Raw genomic sequence first — 15572 nt, forward strand, 5'->3', positions numbered from 1 at the left:
CCCCCTCCCGCGCCTTCGGCGATTGGCCGCGGCGCGGCGGCGGCGGGCGCTGATTGGGCGGCGTTGGCGCGCGAAGGGGTGCGCGCGGCGCCCGGGGGAGCCGCGCGCAGCGGGGGCAGGAAACAATAGGGACGGAGCCGCGGCCGTGAGGGCTCCGAGCGCCCAGCGCAGCGACCGCCTCGCTCACCCGCGCCTCAGCCCCGCGCCCCGCCATGGCGGACAAGGAAGGTAAAGGCTCCCGTATGGGCGGCGCGGCCTCCGCCGTGAGGCGGGGGGGTGTTCCCCCCATCCCCCCCCCGCCTTTCCTCCTCGCGGCGTGAGGGGAGCGGGGGCGGCGCCGCCAGGGGGCGCTCGAGCCCCCCCCGCCGTCATGGCCGCCGCCAACTCCCCGCGGCACCGGCCGGGGGGTTCCACCGTGAGCCCCCAGGAGCGGGGTCGTGAGGCTCCCTTCGGTGGGGTGAGGGGAGCGGGGAAGGGCCGTGCCATGCGAGGGGTGCGGGCAGGACGCGGTGGTGCAGACAAAGGTGTCACCGGCCGCTGCCGCGCCACGCGGGGGTGCCCCGGTTCCATGGGGGTGCCCCGGTTCCATGCGGGTGCCTCCGTTCCGTGGGGGTGCCCTGGTTCCGTGCGGGAGCTCCGGTTCAGCGGGGCCAGCCCCCCGTTCCGTAGGGGTGTCCCCCGGTTCCACGGGGCTGCTCCCAGTTCCGTGGATGAGCTCCCGTTCCACGGGGGCGAATCCCCGTTCCCTGAGGGAGAGCCCCGGTACCATGAGGCTGCTCCCGTCTCGTGGGAGAGCCCCGGTTCCACGGGCCCGCCCCCGTTCCGTGGGGGTTCCCCCCGTTTCTGTGGGGCTGCTCCCGTTTCCACGGGGCATCCCCGGTTCTGCGGGGCTGCTCCGGTTCCCCGGGGGTGTCCCCGTTCCGCGGGTGAACTCCCCCAGGTCTGCCTGCCCACGTTCTCCTCCTCCTCCTGCAGCGGAGGCTGGTGGCAGATGGGATGAAAAAAATGTGTGAGAACAACCAGGCAGCAGAAGGAGCCTTGGAAAACTGGATTTTTGGGAACTACTAGTTCAAGGCTGCGCCCAGACTGGTCTGTTTAACAGCAGTTGGTGGGTGTCCTGCGTTTAAACGTTGTTACACGTCTGGGTTTTGCCTCCGTGGTGCCCTGTGCCCCAGGTTTTAAAATTTTATGGTGCTGCTTCTGACAACGTGATCATCACTGAACCACCACAGGATGGTTTGGGTTGGAAGGGACCTCAAACCCCATGCAGTGCCACCCCCTGCCATGGGCAGGGACACCTTCCACTAGCCCAGGTTGCTCCAAGCCCCGTCCGGCCTGGCCTTGGACACTTCCAGGGATGAAATTTGACATAGTTAATATTAATTCCGAGCCATATATCCAGAATAAAAGGATTAGCATGTGCAACAGGGTATTATTAATTATCTAATAACCAGTAGAGCATCCAACAGCAAACCAGGGTGTGATGGAGTTGGCTCTAATCCATTGCCTGCTCACGGTGATGTGTGTCTGTAAATACAGGCTAATTAATTATATGTATTTTTTAAAAACCCACTTCAGCAGCCTTTGATGATGCGGTGGAAGAACGTGTGATCAACGAGGAGTACAAAATATGGAAAAAGAACACCCCCTTCTTGTATGATTTGGTGATGACCCACGCCCTGGAGTGGCCCAGCTTGACTGCTCAGTGGCTTCCTGATGTCACAAGGTAAATTAATCCTTTTGCTTTCAGAATAAATAGTAAATCCAGGATCACTTTTTGTTAAAGTAAGGCAGTGTGTGATTCCTTTCTGTCTTAATAACCCCCTGCCTTGCCAACAGCAAGTTGAGGACTCTCAACACCAGAGATAATCAGTACAGACATTTTTAATTTGGGAAAATGTCTTCTGTTATTGAGAAGATGTTTTCACACATTTGATTTTAATGTGTTTCTTATTCCAGCTTCACCCACACTTTCAATAAGCAAAAAACTCATTAGAAATAGAGTTGGATATAATCTGAAGAACCACCATTTTGTCCTAAGCTTCCATAACCACGTTCTGAGTTGTACTTGAGCTGCTAAAGTCTCTTACAGGAAGGCAGGGGAGTGGGGGTCTGTTGTGCTGAGAGAGTTTTAGGTTGAGCTCATAAAATCCCAGACTGGTTTGGGTTGAAATGGAAGTTATAGATCATCCAGTCCCACCCCCTGCCACAGGCAGGGACACCTTCCACTAGCCCAGGTTGTTCCAAGCCCTGTCCAACCTGGCCTTGGACACTTCCAGGGATGGGGCAGCCACAGCTTCTCTGGGCAACCTGTGCCAGGGCCTCCCCACCCTCCCAGGGAAGGATTTCTTCCCAATATCCCACCTAAATCTGCTCCTGTCAGTGTGAAGCCATTCCCCCTTTTCCTGGCACTCCGTGCTCTTGTAAAAAGTCCCTCTCCATCTTTTTTGTGGGACATCTTGAGCTGTGATAAGTGATTTCCTCCAGAGGAAGCAGATTATTTATCGGGACAGGAAAACAACCATAAATTTGAAGATCCTTATTCTGTCAGAAGCTGCAATAAAAAGTGATGTTGTAATCAACCCAGTGTTTGTGACCCCTGCTTTGTTCCTCTCCCCTCGCAGACCTGAAGGCAAAGATTTCAGTATCCACAGGTTAGTCCTGGGCACCCACACCTCAGATGAGCAAAATCACCTGGTCATAGCGAGTGTGCAGCTGCCCAACGACGATGCCCAGTTTGATGCCTCACACTATGACAGTGAGAAAGGAGGTAAGGGCCCAAAGGGGTGGGTTTTAACCATATTTTCCTTCCCTTCCCAGCAGAAAATATTTCTTCTCTCAAAGTTCAGGCAGCAAGATTCACTTTTACTTCTCAATTGATCCATTTATTTCTGTGTTACCCCCTCAATGAGGAGATTAATTGACAAATGTGCCCCTTCGTGGATAAACACTCTGGTTTTTGAATGTATGTGATGTCTTGAGAATCTAATGATGAAAACAGAAGGTGGAGGCTTATTGCAAAAGCATTTTGGTCTGTGGGAAACCTCACCCCTCCCTATTTCTCATCAGGAATTGACACTGAATTCCATGCAGTGCTGCTTATTGGTATTTTTACTGTCACTTTTGCACTACATAAACTCTCCCAATGAGAAAGTCACTCGTGTAAAAGAATATTCTTATATTCTTTTACAGCCTGATAGCTGTGCCAGCCCCTGTTTTATTGTAGAAATTTGTATCTATTGTGTTTTATGCAGTGTATCAGGCTTGAATTGGATGTTTCCTGTAACCTTTGTGGCTGTCAGCACTGCCACAAGTTAGACATTTCTCATGTTTACTTGACTGAATCAGTCTTTCCACCTGGTGAAAGTCCTTAATGATCCAATGTTTGCCCTTCTTTTTACAGGAAGTCTGGATTGTGCAATGAGTATTTTGATCTTTGGGCCTCTTAAGAGTTATTCATGAGCACAATGTTGTCTCATAAATACTTGGTTTCTATTCTATTTTAGTATTTCTCAAAAATACATGCTCTGATTTAAAAACAAACCCAAACCCCTCCTTTTGGCCAGAATTGTGCTGTGCAATTTTGTGAAATACTAAGTATTTTTTATACTTTAGGTATAAAAATAAGGGAGCTTTAGCAAGTTGTATTTCAGACCCAATTGCAACTTGATTTTACCAGAACTTGTCTATTTTGCAGTAAGAGCTTGGCAGCACCAGCAGTTGAGTCTGAATCCTTGTGTCTTGATCTGAAACTTTATTATTCACAACTCCTAAATTCTTATTTCTAGAGTTTGGAGGCTTTGGGTCAGTCAGTGGGAAAATTGAGATTGAAATCAAGATAAACCACGAGGGAGAAGTGAACAGAGCCCGTTACATGCCACAGAACCCCTGTATCATCGCCACCAAGACTCCCTCCAGTGATGTCCTGGTCTTTGATTACACCAAACACCCTTCCAAACCAGGTGGGTGCTGCTTTGTTCTCACAAACCATTCAGCCCTTCCCGAAGGAAAGCTTGATGTGGTGAAAAAGAGCTTAAAAAGTTGCGTGGATCGCCTGTCATTGGGGGTTTTAGGGCAAAGTGGGTGTTTAGTGTAAGGTTATTTTGTATGAAGCTTCCAAATGTATCCATGGAAAGATAAACCTTGTGCTTTTGCTGGTTATTTTGTTGCCTCACTGTGTGTGGTGGTGTTTGGGGCGGTAGAAGGTGGGGTTTTTTTGGAAGCTGTGATTTATTTAGTGGGTAGCTGAGCTGTTCCCCTTGATATCCTGTCAAGATATTAACCTATAAACTCATCAAGATAGTACAGAGTAAATAGTTTTGCCACTTGTGGGGAGGATCAGAAGTGCCTTTGTTACTTTAAAAGTGCACTCACAGATGATGAGGGAAAGAAAAATATCCCACCAGCAGTTTAGGAGGAGTTTTTGGAGCAGTAACAGATGGGCTGCTCTTCCTCCATCCAGCTGGACCAGGTGACTCAGGCCAAAGCATGGAGAGGTGGCTCCTGGGCTACTGAAAATGGCACAGCAAAGTTTAGTAAAGCACAATAAAACTTAAAGCAGATATTCCAGGATGTGCTGGAAGTGATACCAGGCACTGGAATTCTTGCACTGCCTCGTTGCAGATCCTTCTGGAGAGTGTAACCCTGACCTGCGTCTCCGTGGGCACCAAAAGGAGGGTTATGGGCTGTCCTGGAACCCAAACCTCAGTGGGCACTTGCTCAGTGCCTCTGATGATCATGTGAGTACTTTAAATAGAGCTGAGGTCCAACCTGCACTTTGTGTGCCCTGGGAAGGTCAGGAATGTTCTGGGTTTGAGGGGGAGGAGGTGAAGAGATCATCTGTCTGGAGACGTAATTTTTTTGAATTTTCTGTTGTTTCAAAGACCATCTGCTTGTGGGACATCAGTGCTGTTCCAAAAGAGGGCAAAGTGGTGGATGCAAAGACCATCTTCACGGGCCACACAGCAGTGGTGGAAGATGTATCTTGGCACCTGCTCCATGAATCCCTTTTTGGATCCGTTGCTGACGATCAGAAGCTCATGATGTAAGTGGGGGAACCTCTTCACAACCCAAGTGCTTTCCCATTTGCTGCTTTGTCCCTTGGCGAAAGGGGACGGGAACCTTTGTTTCAATTCCATGTTTTTTCATTCCCAGTTGGGACACTCGGTCAAACAACACCTCCAAACCCAGTCATTCCGTGGATGCTCACACAGCTGAAGTCAACTGCCTTTCCTTCAACCCTTACAGTGAGTTCATCCTGGCCACAGGATCAGCTGATAAGGTACATCCACCTTGAGCTTGGAACGTCCTTGTCCTGTTTCTGATGTGTAAGTGTGGATGTACACATTGGTTACTTCAACAAAATATGGTTTTGTATTTTTTTTCACAGACTGTAGCTCTGTGGGACTTGAGGAACCTAAAACTGAAGCTGCACTCCTTTGAATCACATAAAGATGAAATATTTCAGGTATAACAAAATGTCTTTATCTTTTATGCACATAGACTTGGAAAAGTAGTTTTTTCTACTCTTTTTATTAGAGATACTTTCACTTTAAAACTCATTCTTTTCTCTCCTCTGCTTATCATTTCCTGGGTGATTGTTGTGGGGCTGCAGAGCTCCAGTACAGATAAGAGTGTCCAGAAGGCCAGACTGGGAACAGGGAAGTGCTCTGGAGCTTTAACCACAGCAGAAGGATGAAATGGTAGCAGTGCAGGGTCCATTAAATTATTCATGGCAGCAGATTGAAGCAGGAGGCCCCAGTGAAATGGCTGCAGTGTTTCCATCTCCTCAGCCTGCTCTTGGAGGAAGGTTTAACTGCTTCCCGTTAACAGGATCACCAAAACATCCCCTGACAACAAACAACTGCTAATTTTACTGGTGTAAATATAGAATGTTCACATCAGGGGTGGCACGTGCTTAGCAGATACAATATTTCCATCTCCAGCTCCTGCCTTAATCAGAGGGGAAAATATGCAGAGATTTCTTTTTTGGTGGGAGGATTATTAGTTCAGACCGTAGTTATGTCTAAATAAAACTACACACGGAATCCTGAAGTGCAGAATTCTGAGTTCTTTTCTAATCCTCTGATCCTATTAGGTGGTGTGTTTGGGAGAGCTTTATCTCCAGCAGGAGTGGTAAATGTGAGCTTTTGGGCAGCTAAACTCAACTGCAGTGATTTGTTTTCATGTGAGAACTGCACCTACTGCTGAAGGAATCCCTGGATTAGCCTTGTGCAATCCTTCCTGAGATAAGGAGCAGCCAATACCCTTGGGAGCTGTTTGCACTTGGGAACACAGGGGCTTTGTTAGAGGAAAGGTTCCAGGTGGCACCTTTTTGGTGCTGAAAGGCCTTTTTGGTGTGTGGATGTTCACAAACTGCCTCCTGTGTTCAGGGTTCTTGGTTGGGGGTATTTTTGTTCCGGGTTATTGTCAGTTTGAATTCTCACAGAGCTTTCAGGACGCACAATGAAGTGGTGTTTGTTGTCAGTGTCACGTTACAGCTTCTTAAAACTTGATTTCCAAATTCATCCTTGTCTGTAGGTTCAGTGGTCTCCCCATAATGAAACTATACTGGCCTCCAGTGGCACGGACCGCAGGCTAAATGTCTGGGACTTGAGGTAAATCCCAAATCACTCACATTGTCCCCACAAAATGTTGTTCATTAATTGCATCACACCTTAAAAAACAAACCAACCCCCCCCTTTTCTTTTTTTTCTCCTTTGCAGTAAAATTGGAGAAGAGCAATCCCCTGAAGATGCTGAGGATGGGCCCCCAGAGCTGTTGGTGAGTCTTTTCAATCTCATTAATTACTTTGACCAGTTGCTCACTTGTACAAGGTTAGATTTGTAACCACTCCCCTTTTTTTGTTTCCCCAATCCTAGTTTATTCATGGTGGCCATACTGCAAAGATCTCTGATTTCTCCTGGAATCCCAACGAGCCCTGGGTCATTTGTTCTGTATCAGAAGATAATATCATGCAAGTCTGGCAAATGGTGAGTTGCTTGGGAGAGTGCAGGAAGTGGCAGGTGAGAGATGGGGTTGAAATGCCTGGAATTCAGCATTCCTGCTTTTATTTGCAGCTCTCAGAGTTGCTCATTTTGTAGCATTGCTGAAATCTCAAAGGGACAGTGAACCCCCTTTAACTTTGGTCAGAACAATGGTTTCCAAATACTCAGAAGCTGTTTTGTATTTAAAAAAAAAATAAAATAAAATAAGGAAGTGCTGGTGCAGAAGGAAATTTTTCCCTTCTATGCTTGAATGAAAACAGTGTGTGAGAACCAACAATGAAACTAAGTTTTCTGTGAGTTACTGTCCTGAGGAATAAAATCTTTGTAAATGATACAAATGCCCTCCTGAGGATGGAGAATGGGAATGGTTTGCTGCCCCTGCATTCCCAGCTGTTGAAGGTTTTGGAAAACAATCTTGACCTTTGAAAATACCATAATCCTATTTTTTTTTTTATTTACCTGTAAATTTTGTTCTTGGCAGCTTTCCATGTAGTTCTTTTGGAAGGTGCAGCTAAGTAGAGGATCTACTAAATACATACAAACCAGTGTTGACTGAAGGAAGCCTTGCAGTGGCCTCTGCTTTAACGAGGCAGATTCCTAAGCTAAAACAATTCAGAGGATACTTGGGAAATGTTTTGAAGATGTGGCTCTTATGGAAAAGGTCGTTTGTGTTGCTGCTTTGATGTTAAATGATCTTGGGTGATGTGTATCTGCAGATGAAAAACTGCCAGAGCTTTTTGAGGGGGTGGAATCCTGTCCAGAGCGGTGGGAAGTGCTTCCTCAATCCCTCCCTCCCTGTCTTGCAGGCTGAGAACATCTATAACGATGAAGATCCCGAAGGAAGCGTGGATCCAGAAGGTCAAGGATCCTAGATGACAACCTTTTCCTCTTTTTAGTCTTTTTTTTTTCTCCTTCTCTTCCCTCTCAACCCCGATATCAACTTAACACTGGTTTTGAGACACACGTAGGCTTTGTGTTCAGCCATCCACCTGTAGATCCCACCACAGGCTTTTTCACCCAGACAGCAAGTACCTACCCCCCAAAAAAGGGCTCAGCCCCCTCAGCCAGCTCCGTGCTGTAGCCCCTCAATCAGAATTCCTGCAGCAACCTCTTGTGTCAGGCTGGCTGTCCCCTTTTAGCTGCCTTTCATCACACAGCAAGCTTGGGTTTGGTTTCTTTCCTTGCTCCAGCCACGGGCTTTTTTCCTAATTTAAACAAAAGTTGAATTGGCAGAGCTGCCCAGTGGGCTTGAGCCAATAGGGATGATACAAGTGTTAATCCTCTGGCAGCTCAGAAATGGTGTGGAAGGTCCTGGCCTCCTCAGTGCAACTCAGAGGCCTTGGAATTCCTTTAGTTATCTGTACCTTGTGGATTTTTCTGCCTTTGCAGATGCAAAACACTTGCAAGTTCTGACTTGAACTGAAATTTCTCTGGTTTTTTTCTTTTTTCTTTTTTTTTTGTCTCTCCTGGCAATTCTGGGCTTTTCATTCCTTCCTCCCTCTCCCTTTTCTCCCACCTGCTGGGCCACAGCGGTTCGGATTCTTTAGCTATTCCTGCAGAGCATCCTTCACCCCCCCATGTTTTTTGGGGTTTTTTTTTGCTCTATTGTGTGTTTCTCGAGCTGTGTTTTTTCACATGATGTTTCTTTCCTTTCTGTGAAATGGTTTTTAAGACTTGGGACCCCCAAGTTGTAAAAGGTGTATGTTTGTGCCAGCGGACGGCCCTGAGCAGCGTTGGCAGCTGGTGTGGAGCAGATTAAACGTGGCTGAACTACTTTTTTTAGGAGTTAGTCCTTGACCACTGGTTCCTGCACGTCTTCCACTCGGGTGTCCCGTGCCACCAGCAGCCTGTTACTCTCCATCTCCTCATGACTAATTGCGTGTAAGTCCTTCAGTTGGAATAAAGTTTTTCTACGTAAACGCCGTGGAGTTTTGGGGAGTTCTGTGCTCTTTTCTTTCTGAGTTTTCTGCTCTGTCAGGGTAAGGTTGACCTTTTCAGGGAGCAGGGATAGGAAGGGTGTGGTCTCCACCTCTGTGTGTCCCACGAGACTGGGTGCTGGGATAGATTTTATTTTTTTTGCTGTTTTCTTTGTGGAATGAGTCAATGAGCACTTAAAATCCCCAAGCAGCCACAAAAGCCCTGAGCTGTTCCTTCCCCCTCAAGCCTGTCTCTGCCTTCTGGCTCTGCCTTCAGCCCTTGCCACAGAGCTGTTTTTGTTAATCTGCAGCATGAATAGTCTGATACAAACACCCAGGTTGGACACACAGACTTGGGATTTGGAGACGCAGCTTTGGGAATGAAAAGGCTCCTTAAACTCTGACCTTTATTTTCAGTGTGAGACTCGATATAAAGTGAAAACCTCTTACCCACCACCTCCTTTCTGTGGGGCACATCCCAGTACAGCAGAGACCCTTGAAATACAAAAGAAAATCCTGTTCAAAGGATAAAGCTTCTCTTGCATGTAAACTTTTAAAAGTCAACATCCCCCCCAGAACTTTCAGTGCAGGTTTAAACAACCCATCTATGGGACAAGGCAAGATACGTTTTCCCAAACACAGCAAAACATAAATCTGTTATTCCTCATCCATGTCCATTGTTCAGTGCAAGGATTGTTTGCTCTGCTCCTCTGTGGAAAAGCAGTTTTACTACATGAGCAGCAGCAGCAGCACCTGGAGAAACACACCCAGGGAAAGGACTGTCTGGTATTCCTGACTCCAGGCAGCAGCAGCTGTGCTTCAGGCAGGATAAGCAGCACGAGGAGACATCCCTTGTAGATCCTCTGTCCATTGTTTTTGCTACAAAGAGGAAAATTCCACAGTTCTAACAGTCCTGGTCTGCCTTTTCCTCCGATTTGCAAAGGTGTCCATAGATTTCCAAGCAGCTCCTGAAAGGGGAGAAAGGAAACTTAGGCTGTGGAATATTTACATAAATACTCTGGCTGGAGGAAAAAAGGGAAGGGGGGTGCTATTTCTGGAAAGCATTCTTTTCACAGTATGGAAGAAAAGGAATTGGGAAGCACTTCAGGAGGCTCGGTGAGTGTGTGGTTTTGGGGGTGTGTGGGCCTGGCCCAGCCCTTCCAGATGCCTTTGAAAAACAGGATTTGACAGACGGGAATGTCATTTCTGGTGTGAGCTACGGGAAGAGGCAGCTCGGAGCTGCACTTAACTCTGAGCTCCCTGGAGCGAATGTGAGACCTCATTAAAGGTGTCCTGACACCGGAGAAGCCTCGGGTGCTGTTGCTTCCAGGAAGGGCAGTTTGTAGATTCCAGGAGTTAAGAGAGTCCACAGGATTAAATGTTGGTCTGTGATTTAGGAGAACCCCCCCCACACGGCAGACACGGGGTGGTGTTGGGGTCTGAATCCATCTGGTGAGAACACAGGCTGAGAGATCTCTTCCCTGTGCTTGCCATGCCCAAGTCTTACCTGGATAAAAGCTATTTGGGGCAGGGAATATCCTGTGAGGAGGTTTGGATGGAGAAGGGGAAAAAGGAATGCTAAAGGAGCAGTGAGGCTATGGAAAAGGGTTAAGAGTGTGCACAGCTGGGACTGGAGTAACACAGAACAGCTCCAGGCTTGGTGAGTAAAACAGTCCACAAACTCCAGGACGTTTTCTGGAGCTTTGGAAAATCCCAGCGATAGAGTTTTATGAGCAGAACACAGTTCTCTCCCATTGGAGAGCATCCACAACACCTTCCCAAGCCTAAACCTCAGCTCCTTTCCACATATTCCTTAGGAAACCACCACTTAAGTTGCCACACCTGTTTCTTGGGAAGCAACTCCGCTCCTCTGCGTGCAGGAATTTCCAGCAAATCCCTGCTTGCTGTTTGGCAAAGGGGCTGGAGCTCCTGCTGTGCTGCCCCACCAGGCCCCTTGGTCACACACCAGCCGTGTCCCCAGGAACCAGGAGCAGAAGCCCGTGGTGTCCCACAGCTGTGTGTCCCCAGACTCTTCCCCACCATCCTCCTCCTCTTCCCAACCCCTCTGCGCCACAGGGATGAGACACAAACGCACTTGTAGATGGAGAGCTCCCTGTGGAGGCTCGTCCTCAGCTCCTCCAGCTCCTGGTTCTTGCGCTGCTGGAGCTGGACCCCGTTCTTCAGCTCCTTCAGCCTGTCTTCCAGCTCCTCAACCTGCTCCTGGGGGGGAAAAGAAAAGAATGGATTAGCTGGAGGAGGAAGGTGCACAGCCAGGCTGACACTGCCCAAACACCCTCTTCAAAAACCTCTGCAAAAAAAGCTTTGTTTGTTACAAAGGTGGGAATTTGGGATGTGTTTTGTCCTTAGGCTTCTCCCAGCTGCTTGGTTTTGTCCCCTAAACTACTCAGTGTGTGTTTTGAGAAGCTGCCAGAACCGTAAAAACCCATGAGTCAGAAGGAGATAAATGAGGAATTTGGGAAAAGGAAAACGTGGAGGCACACCAGGGATGCTCCAAAGTCCTGTCCTCCAAGGGACAGTGGTCCCTGAAATCCAAGGCAAACCCTGTCATGGGTGCTGGTGGCCTGGTCCCCATTCCAGCAGGGAGGAGCTGCAATGGAAGGGGAACATCAGTTCCAGAAAGTGCTCGGAGCCAGGCTGGGAGGAGGCAGCGCCTGCGAGCCGAGAACAGAGAGTGTTGAAAGGGGGGGAGATTAATTGTGGAGCCTCTTTGCCAAATGTGCTCTTGCAGATATTGAATTGCCTTGTCCCTCACACCAAAGTGCCGGGGGGGGGAAAGGCCTGGCCCAGCCAGAAATAACCCTCCCAGGAGGCAGCCCAGCCCATGGGCTGTGGGCATGGGAGATGGGACCCTTCCTGGCAGGGGGAAGGGCAGAATCTGCCCTGGCAGGACTGGGTTTTAAAGAAAAGCCACACTTATTTAAAACTGGCTTTTCCAAGTGCCTTGGCCCAGCCCTGTGTGGGAAACGTGTGGTGCCTGTGCTCAGCAGCATCGCTCAGCTTTGGGAAGGAACCCTCCAAACCCTTCACCTCATCCCTGCTCGCTGGGGCCATTTCCAAGGGGCAGGACAAAACCGAGGGAGAATATATTCAGGAGAAACCCATTTTCCAAGCTGGGTAAAGCCCCAGAACTTCCCCACCACATCCCTGGGTTTGCCTTATGCCCAGGGGCTGCTGCTTCGTGCCAGCCCGGTGGGGGATAATTTTGATTCCAACCAGCAGGAGATATTCCAGCTTCATCCACCCCACTCCTCCCCTTGGCCCTGCATGCAAGACCTGCAGCACCCACATTTCCCTGGCTGCAAAGAACCACCCCTGCTCTGCCAGAGGAGGGTTGTGGGGTGCCCGAGGGGGGCACGTACCCGGTACTGCCCGACCTCCTCGTCCCGCTTCTGCTTGACGAGCACGATCTGCTCCTCCAGGCTGCGGTTCTGCAGCCTCAGCCGGCTGACCTCGCCCTGCAGGGGCCTCAGGGCCTCCTTCATGCCCTGAATCTCCCCCTGCATCTCCTGCAGCGCCCTGGCCCCGGCCTCGCGCCGCTCCAGCAGCCGCAGCAGCTGGGGCTCGTAGTGCTCCTCCAGCCCCCGCCGGCTCTGCGCCACGAAGCTCTCGAACTCCACGGACAGCCGGCGGCTCTCCTGCAGGTACAGGTTGTCCTGCCGGCACGGCGGGGCCTCCAGGCGCTGCCTCAGAGCCTCCTTCTCCTTCTCGCAGGTCTCCTTCAGCTGGGACAGCTCCCCCGAGAGCTGCCCGGCCTGGGTCTCCAGCTCGCCCTGGTAGGCGGCGTGCTGGGACAGGTCGTGCCGCCGGCTCTCCAGCTGGTACTGGCAGGCCACGCACTCCTTGGTCACCCTGAACAGCTTCTGCTTGATCTGCCGGATCTCGTCCCGCAGGTTGTCCCTCTCCAGCTCCACCTTGGCCAGCAGCCTGCAGGCTGCCTGGATCTCCTCGTGGGCATGGCGGATCTCCTGCAGCGCCGGCTCCCGGAGCTGGGCCAGCTCCGCGATCAGGCTGTCTCTCTCCTGCTCCAGCTGCTCCACGATTTCAATGCACTCTTGGAAGTAGTTCCCCAGCTCTTCCAGGGTCAGGCACTGGTGTTCTGTGGCGTCTGCATCCAGAGGGCTTCCTGCTCCCTCCGCATCCATGTCCAGTGGAACCTCTGCCCTGTCTGTGTCTGCATCGTCTGGGATCCCTGCCCTGTCTGTGTCCATGTCCAGTGGGATTGCTGTTCCACCTGCATCCTCATCCAGTGGGATCCCTGCTCCACTCGCATTCAAGTCCTGTGGGATCCCTGTTGCATCCACATCCACTGGGATCCCTGTCCCACCTGCATCCACATCCAGTGGAATCTCTACTCCATCTGCATCCATGTCCAGTGGGATTCCTGTCCCACCTGCATCCACGTCCAGCGGGATCGCTGCCCCATCCACATCCAGTGGAATCCCTACTCCTTCCGCATCCACGTCCAGCGGGACTCCTGCCACGTCCACATCCAGCGGGATCCCAGCCCCGGCTGCATCCTCGTCCAGCTGGGTCCCTGGCATGTTTAGCTCCAAGGAAGCATCCCTGCTGGTAGCCTGCAGCTCCTGGCTGGAGTCTGGGCTGCCCCTGAGAGGGGGTGTCACCCCCACACCCCCTGATGGGTCTAACGGGGTGTGTGGATGATCCACGTGTGGAGCAGCGCCTGCAGCCGCTCCCTGAGGGGCTGAGGGTGCTCCAGCTTCATCCAGCTGCAGCTCTGGAGGGGGCTCAGCCTGTGCCATCATGTCCCTGGAAGAGAGAGGAGACGTGAACCAGAGCAATGAGTGTAACAGGTCTCAGCCCTTCCTCCCACCCTGTGAGACCCCCCAGAGCAGGCCGAGCTGGGGGTGCTGCAGCCGTGACCATCCCGTGTCACCCACAGGCTGGACAGGCTGGGCAGGGCTGTGCTCAACACTCCGGTGACAACTTGGACCCAAACTGTCCAGAACAAGGCAAGAAATCCCTCTTGAAGGGACCGACTGCCACGGAGGGATGCAAACCCAGCCCCCAAACCCAAGAGCTGCTCCAGTGCCAACGGGAACAGCCACCGTGTCCCAGCCAACCTCCCCGGCGGCACCGGCATGACCGGTGTGAGCACTCCCTGTAAAACTTCCCGGGATTTTAACGATGTGGCATAACCTCACGGCACGGGAATGCGCTGCTGGAGCCCGGGCAGGCTCCCCGGGTGGCTGAGGTGGAGCAAAGCCCGCCCGCACAGCTCCGGGCGAGCGGCAGCGCCTGCAGCAGAAGCCGCTTTGCAGAGTCATCCGATCCCGGCATTGTCCCCAGACACGGTACCCGCAGCTGCCACCGCCAAATCCTCGGTCTCGCGTTCGCCCGGGCGTTATTTGGGGTAGGATGGAGAAAACAACCCCCGGCTACGAGCCGGGGCTTTTCCTGCTGCTTCCCGGGAGCCGGGGCCGGTGGGTTCGGCGGGAGGATGCTCTCACCTCCCGGCCACGCCGCTGAGCTCATGTCTAGTCATTCCCTAAGGAATGAGCACAGGCTGGCACAGGCAGGCAGCCCTCGGCTCGGAGCAACGGCTTTAAGGAAAGAACTGATTTTCACCGATACTTTCTCTCCTAATAAGGCAGTTTTCGGCACCGATGACACATCGCAGCCTCGGACTCAACGGCCGCCGGCTGGAGAGGGGGCAGCGCCTGGAAAGGTGGGGAATGGGCTCCTCCGCTTCGTTTTTCCTTGCCCTCCTCTGTGCCAGCCCTTATTTTGCAAAGTTCTCGGCTCTGCTTTGAGTGGGCAGGGCGGGAGGGGAAGACACAGCCCTGCCTTCCCAGCGGGGCGTGGGGGCTCGCTGCCACCCACCACCCCTCATCCCAGGGCACCCCAGAACTCCTGAGTACCTCAAAGGGACCACCCTGGTCACCCTCGAGGGTCTCGGAGTGCTGAACCTCAGATCTCCCCACCCCACCCCTGCACCCAAGGCTTTGGCAGCCCCCTCGCCTGCCCCACGCCCCCAACCCCGCCCTGGATCCCGCACCCACGGGACCCTCCGGGGGGCACCGGCCCCTTCCCCGCTCAGCCCGGGTGGGCTCTTACCTTCCTCCCCTGGAGCCCAGTGCCTCCGGCTCTGCACTGCACATGGGCTTAGCATGGGGCGGAGGGGTGTTATTAATAAACAGGGCTGGAAATCAGACTCCCCGGAGCAGCCGCTTCGCCCGGCCACCGCCTGCAGTGCCAGCTGCGGGCGCTGCCTTCCTCCGCCCCGGGGAGGAGGAGGAGGAGGAGGAGGAGGAGGGCGGGGAAGGCCAGGCTGTCTGCATCCCTGGCAGAGGCAGCCGCAGGGACTGGCTGCAGCCAGCCCCCATCCCTAGGGAGCAGCCCCCGCAGCCCCCCACCCGCTCCGGCTGTTCCCACCCGTGATTTATGGTGGAGGTTTGTTTTGTGCAGCCTCCAAGCTGCCCCTTCCCGCGGCTCTTTCCTGGGATCTACGGGTCCCCATCCCACCGGGGTCCTGGGCAGGATGGGGGTGGGCTGGGATGGGGATAGTGGGGTGCCTGGGAGGGGTCCCCTGGGGCTGTGGGGGTTCATCCGTGATGGAAGGGGAAGTGCCAGAGGATGCAAATGCCAGGGCCTCATCCTGTACACGGGT

The 15572-nt window shown here is 52.2% G+C and overlaps 2 protein-coding genes across 6 annotated transcripts; one reads left to right on the forward strand and one right to left on the reverse strand.

The window, feature by feature from the left end:
* The first annotated feature begins 94 nt into the window (after positions 1-94).
* Positions 95-8929, forward strand: RBBP4 (RB binding protein 4, chromatin remodeling factor). 4 transcript variants are annotated; one of them, XM_027701342.1, is made up of 12 exons: positions 95-228; positions 1579-1726; positions 2625-2770; positions 3789-3962; positions 4624-4739; positions 4884-5044; positions 5155-5281; positions 5390-5467; positions 6541-6617; positions 6726-6783; positions 6882-6992; positions 7814-8929. In XM_027701342.1, the coding sequence occupies exons 1-12, from the start codon at positions 213-215 to the stop codon at positions 7877-7879; spliced, it is 1278 nt and encodes a 425-aa protein (XP_027557143.1). In that variant the 5' UTR covers positions 95-212; the 3' UTR covers positions 7880-8929. The 4 variants fall into 4 exon arrangements, with proteins under 4 accessions (XP_027557143.1, XP_027557145.1, XP_027557146.1 ...); XM_027701344.1 differs by having other exon boundaries at positions 98-228; positions 1582-1726; XM_027701345.1 differs by lacking the exon at positions 95-228 and adding an exon at positions 978-1108.
* Positions 8930-9442: 513 nt separating this feature from the next.
* SYNC (syncoilin, intermediate filament protein) lies at positions 9443-15175 on the reverse strand. Of its 2 annotated transcripts, none has more exons than XM_027701291.1 (4): positions 15020-15175; positions 12304-13711; positions 11019-11143; positions 9443-9891 (listed from the first exon to the last, which is right to left on the reverse strand). In XM_027701291.1, the coding sequence occupies exons 1-4, from the start codon at positions 15061-15063 to the stop codon at positions 9828-9830; spliced, it is 1641 nt and encodes a 546-aa protein (XP_027557092.1). In that variant the 5' UTR covers positions 15064-15175; the 3' UTR covers positions 9443-9827. The 2 variants fall into 2 exon arrangements, with proteins under 2 accessions (XP_027557092.1, XP_027557093.1); XM_027701292.1 differs by lacking the exon at positions 15020-15175 and having other exon boundaries at positions 12304-13207; positions 13269-13320.
* Between the last annotated feature and the right edge of the window lie 397 nt (positions 15176-15572).

Source organism: Neopelma chrysocephalum, unplaced genomic scaffold, assembly GCF_003984885.1.
Source record: "Neopelma chrysocephalum unplaced genomic scaffold, ASM398488v2 Primary Assembly neopelma1_155, whole genome shotgun sequence".
Taxonomy (NCBI): Eukaryota; Metazoa; Chordata; class Aves; order Passeriformes; family Pipridae; genus Neopelma; species Neopelma chrysocephalum.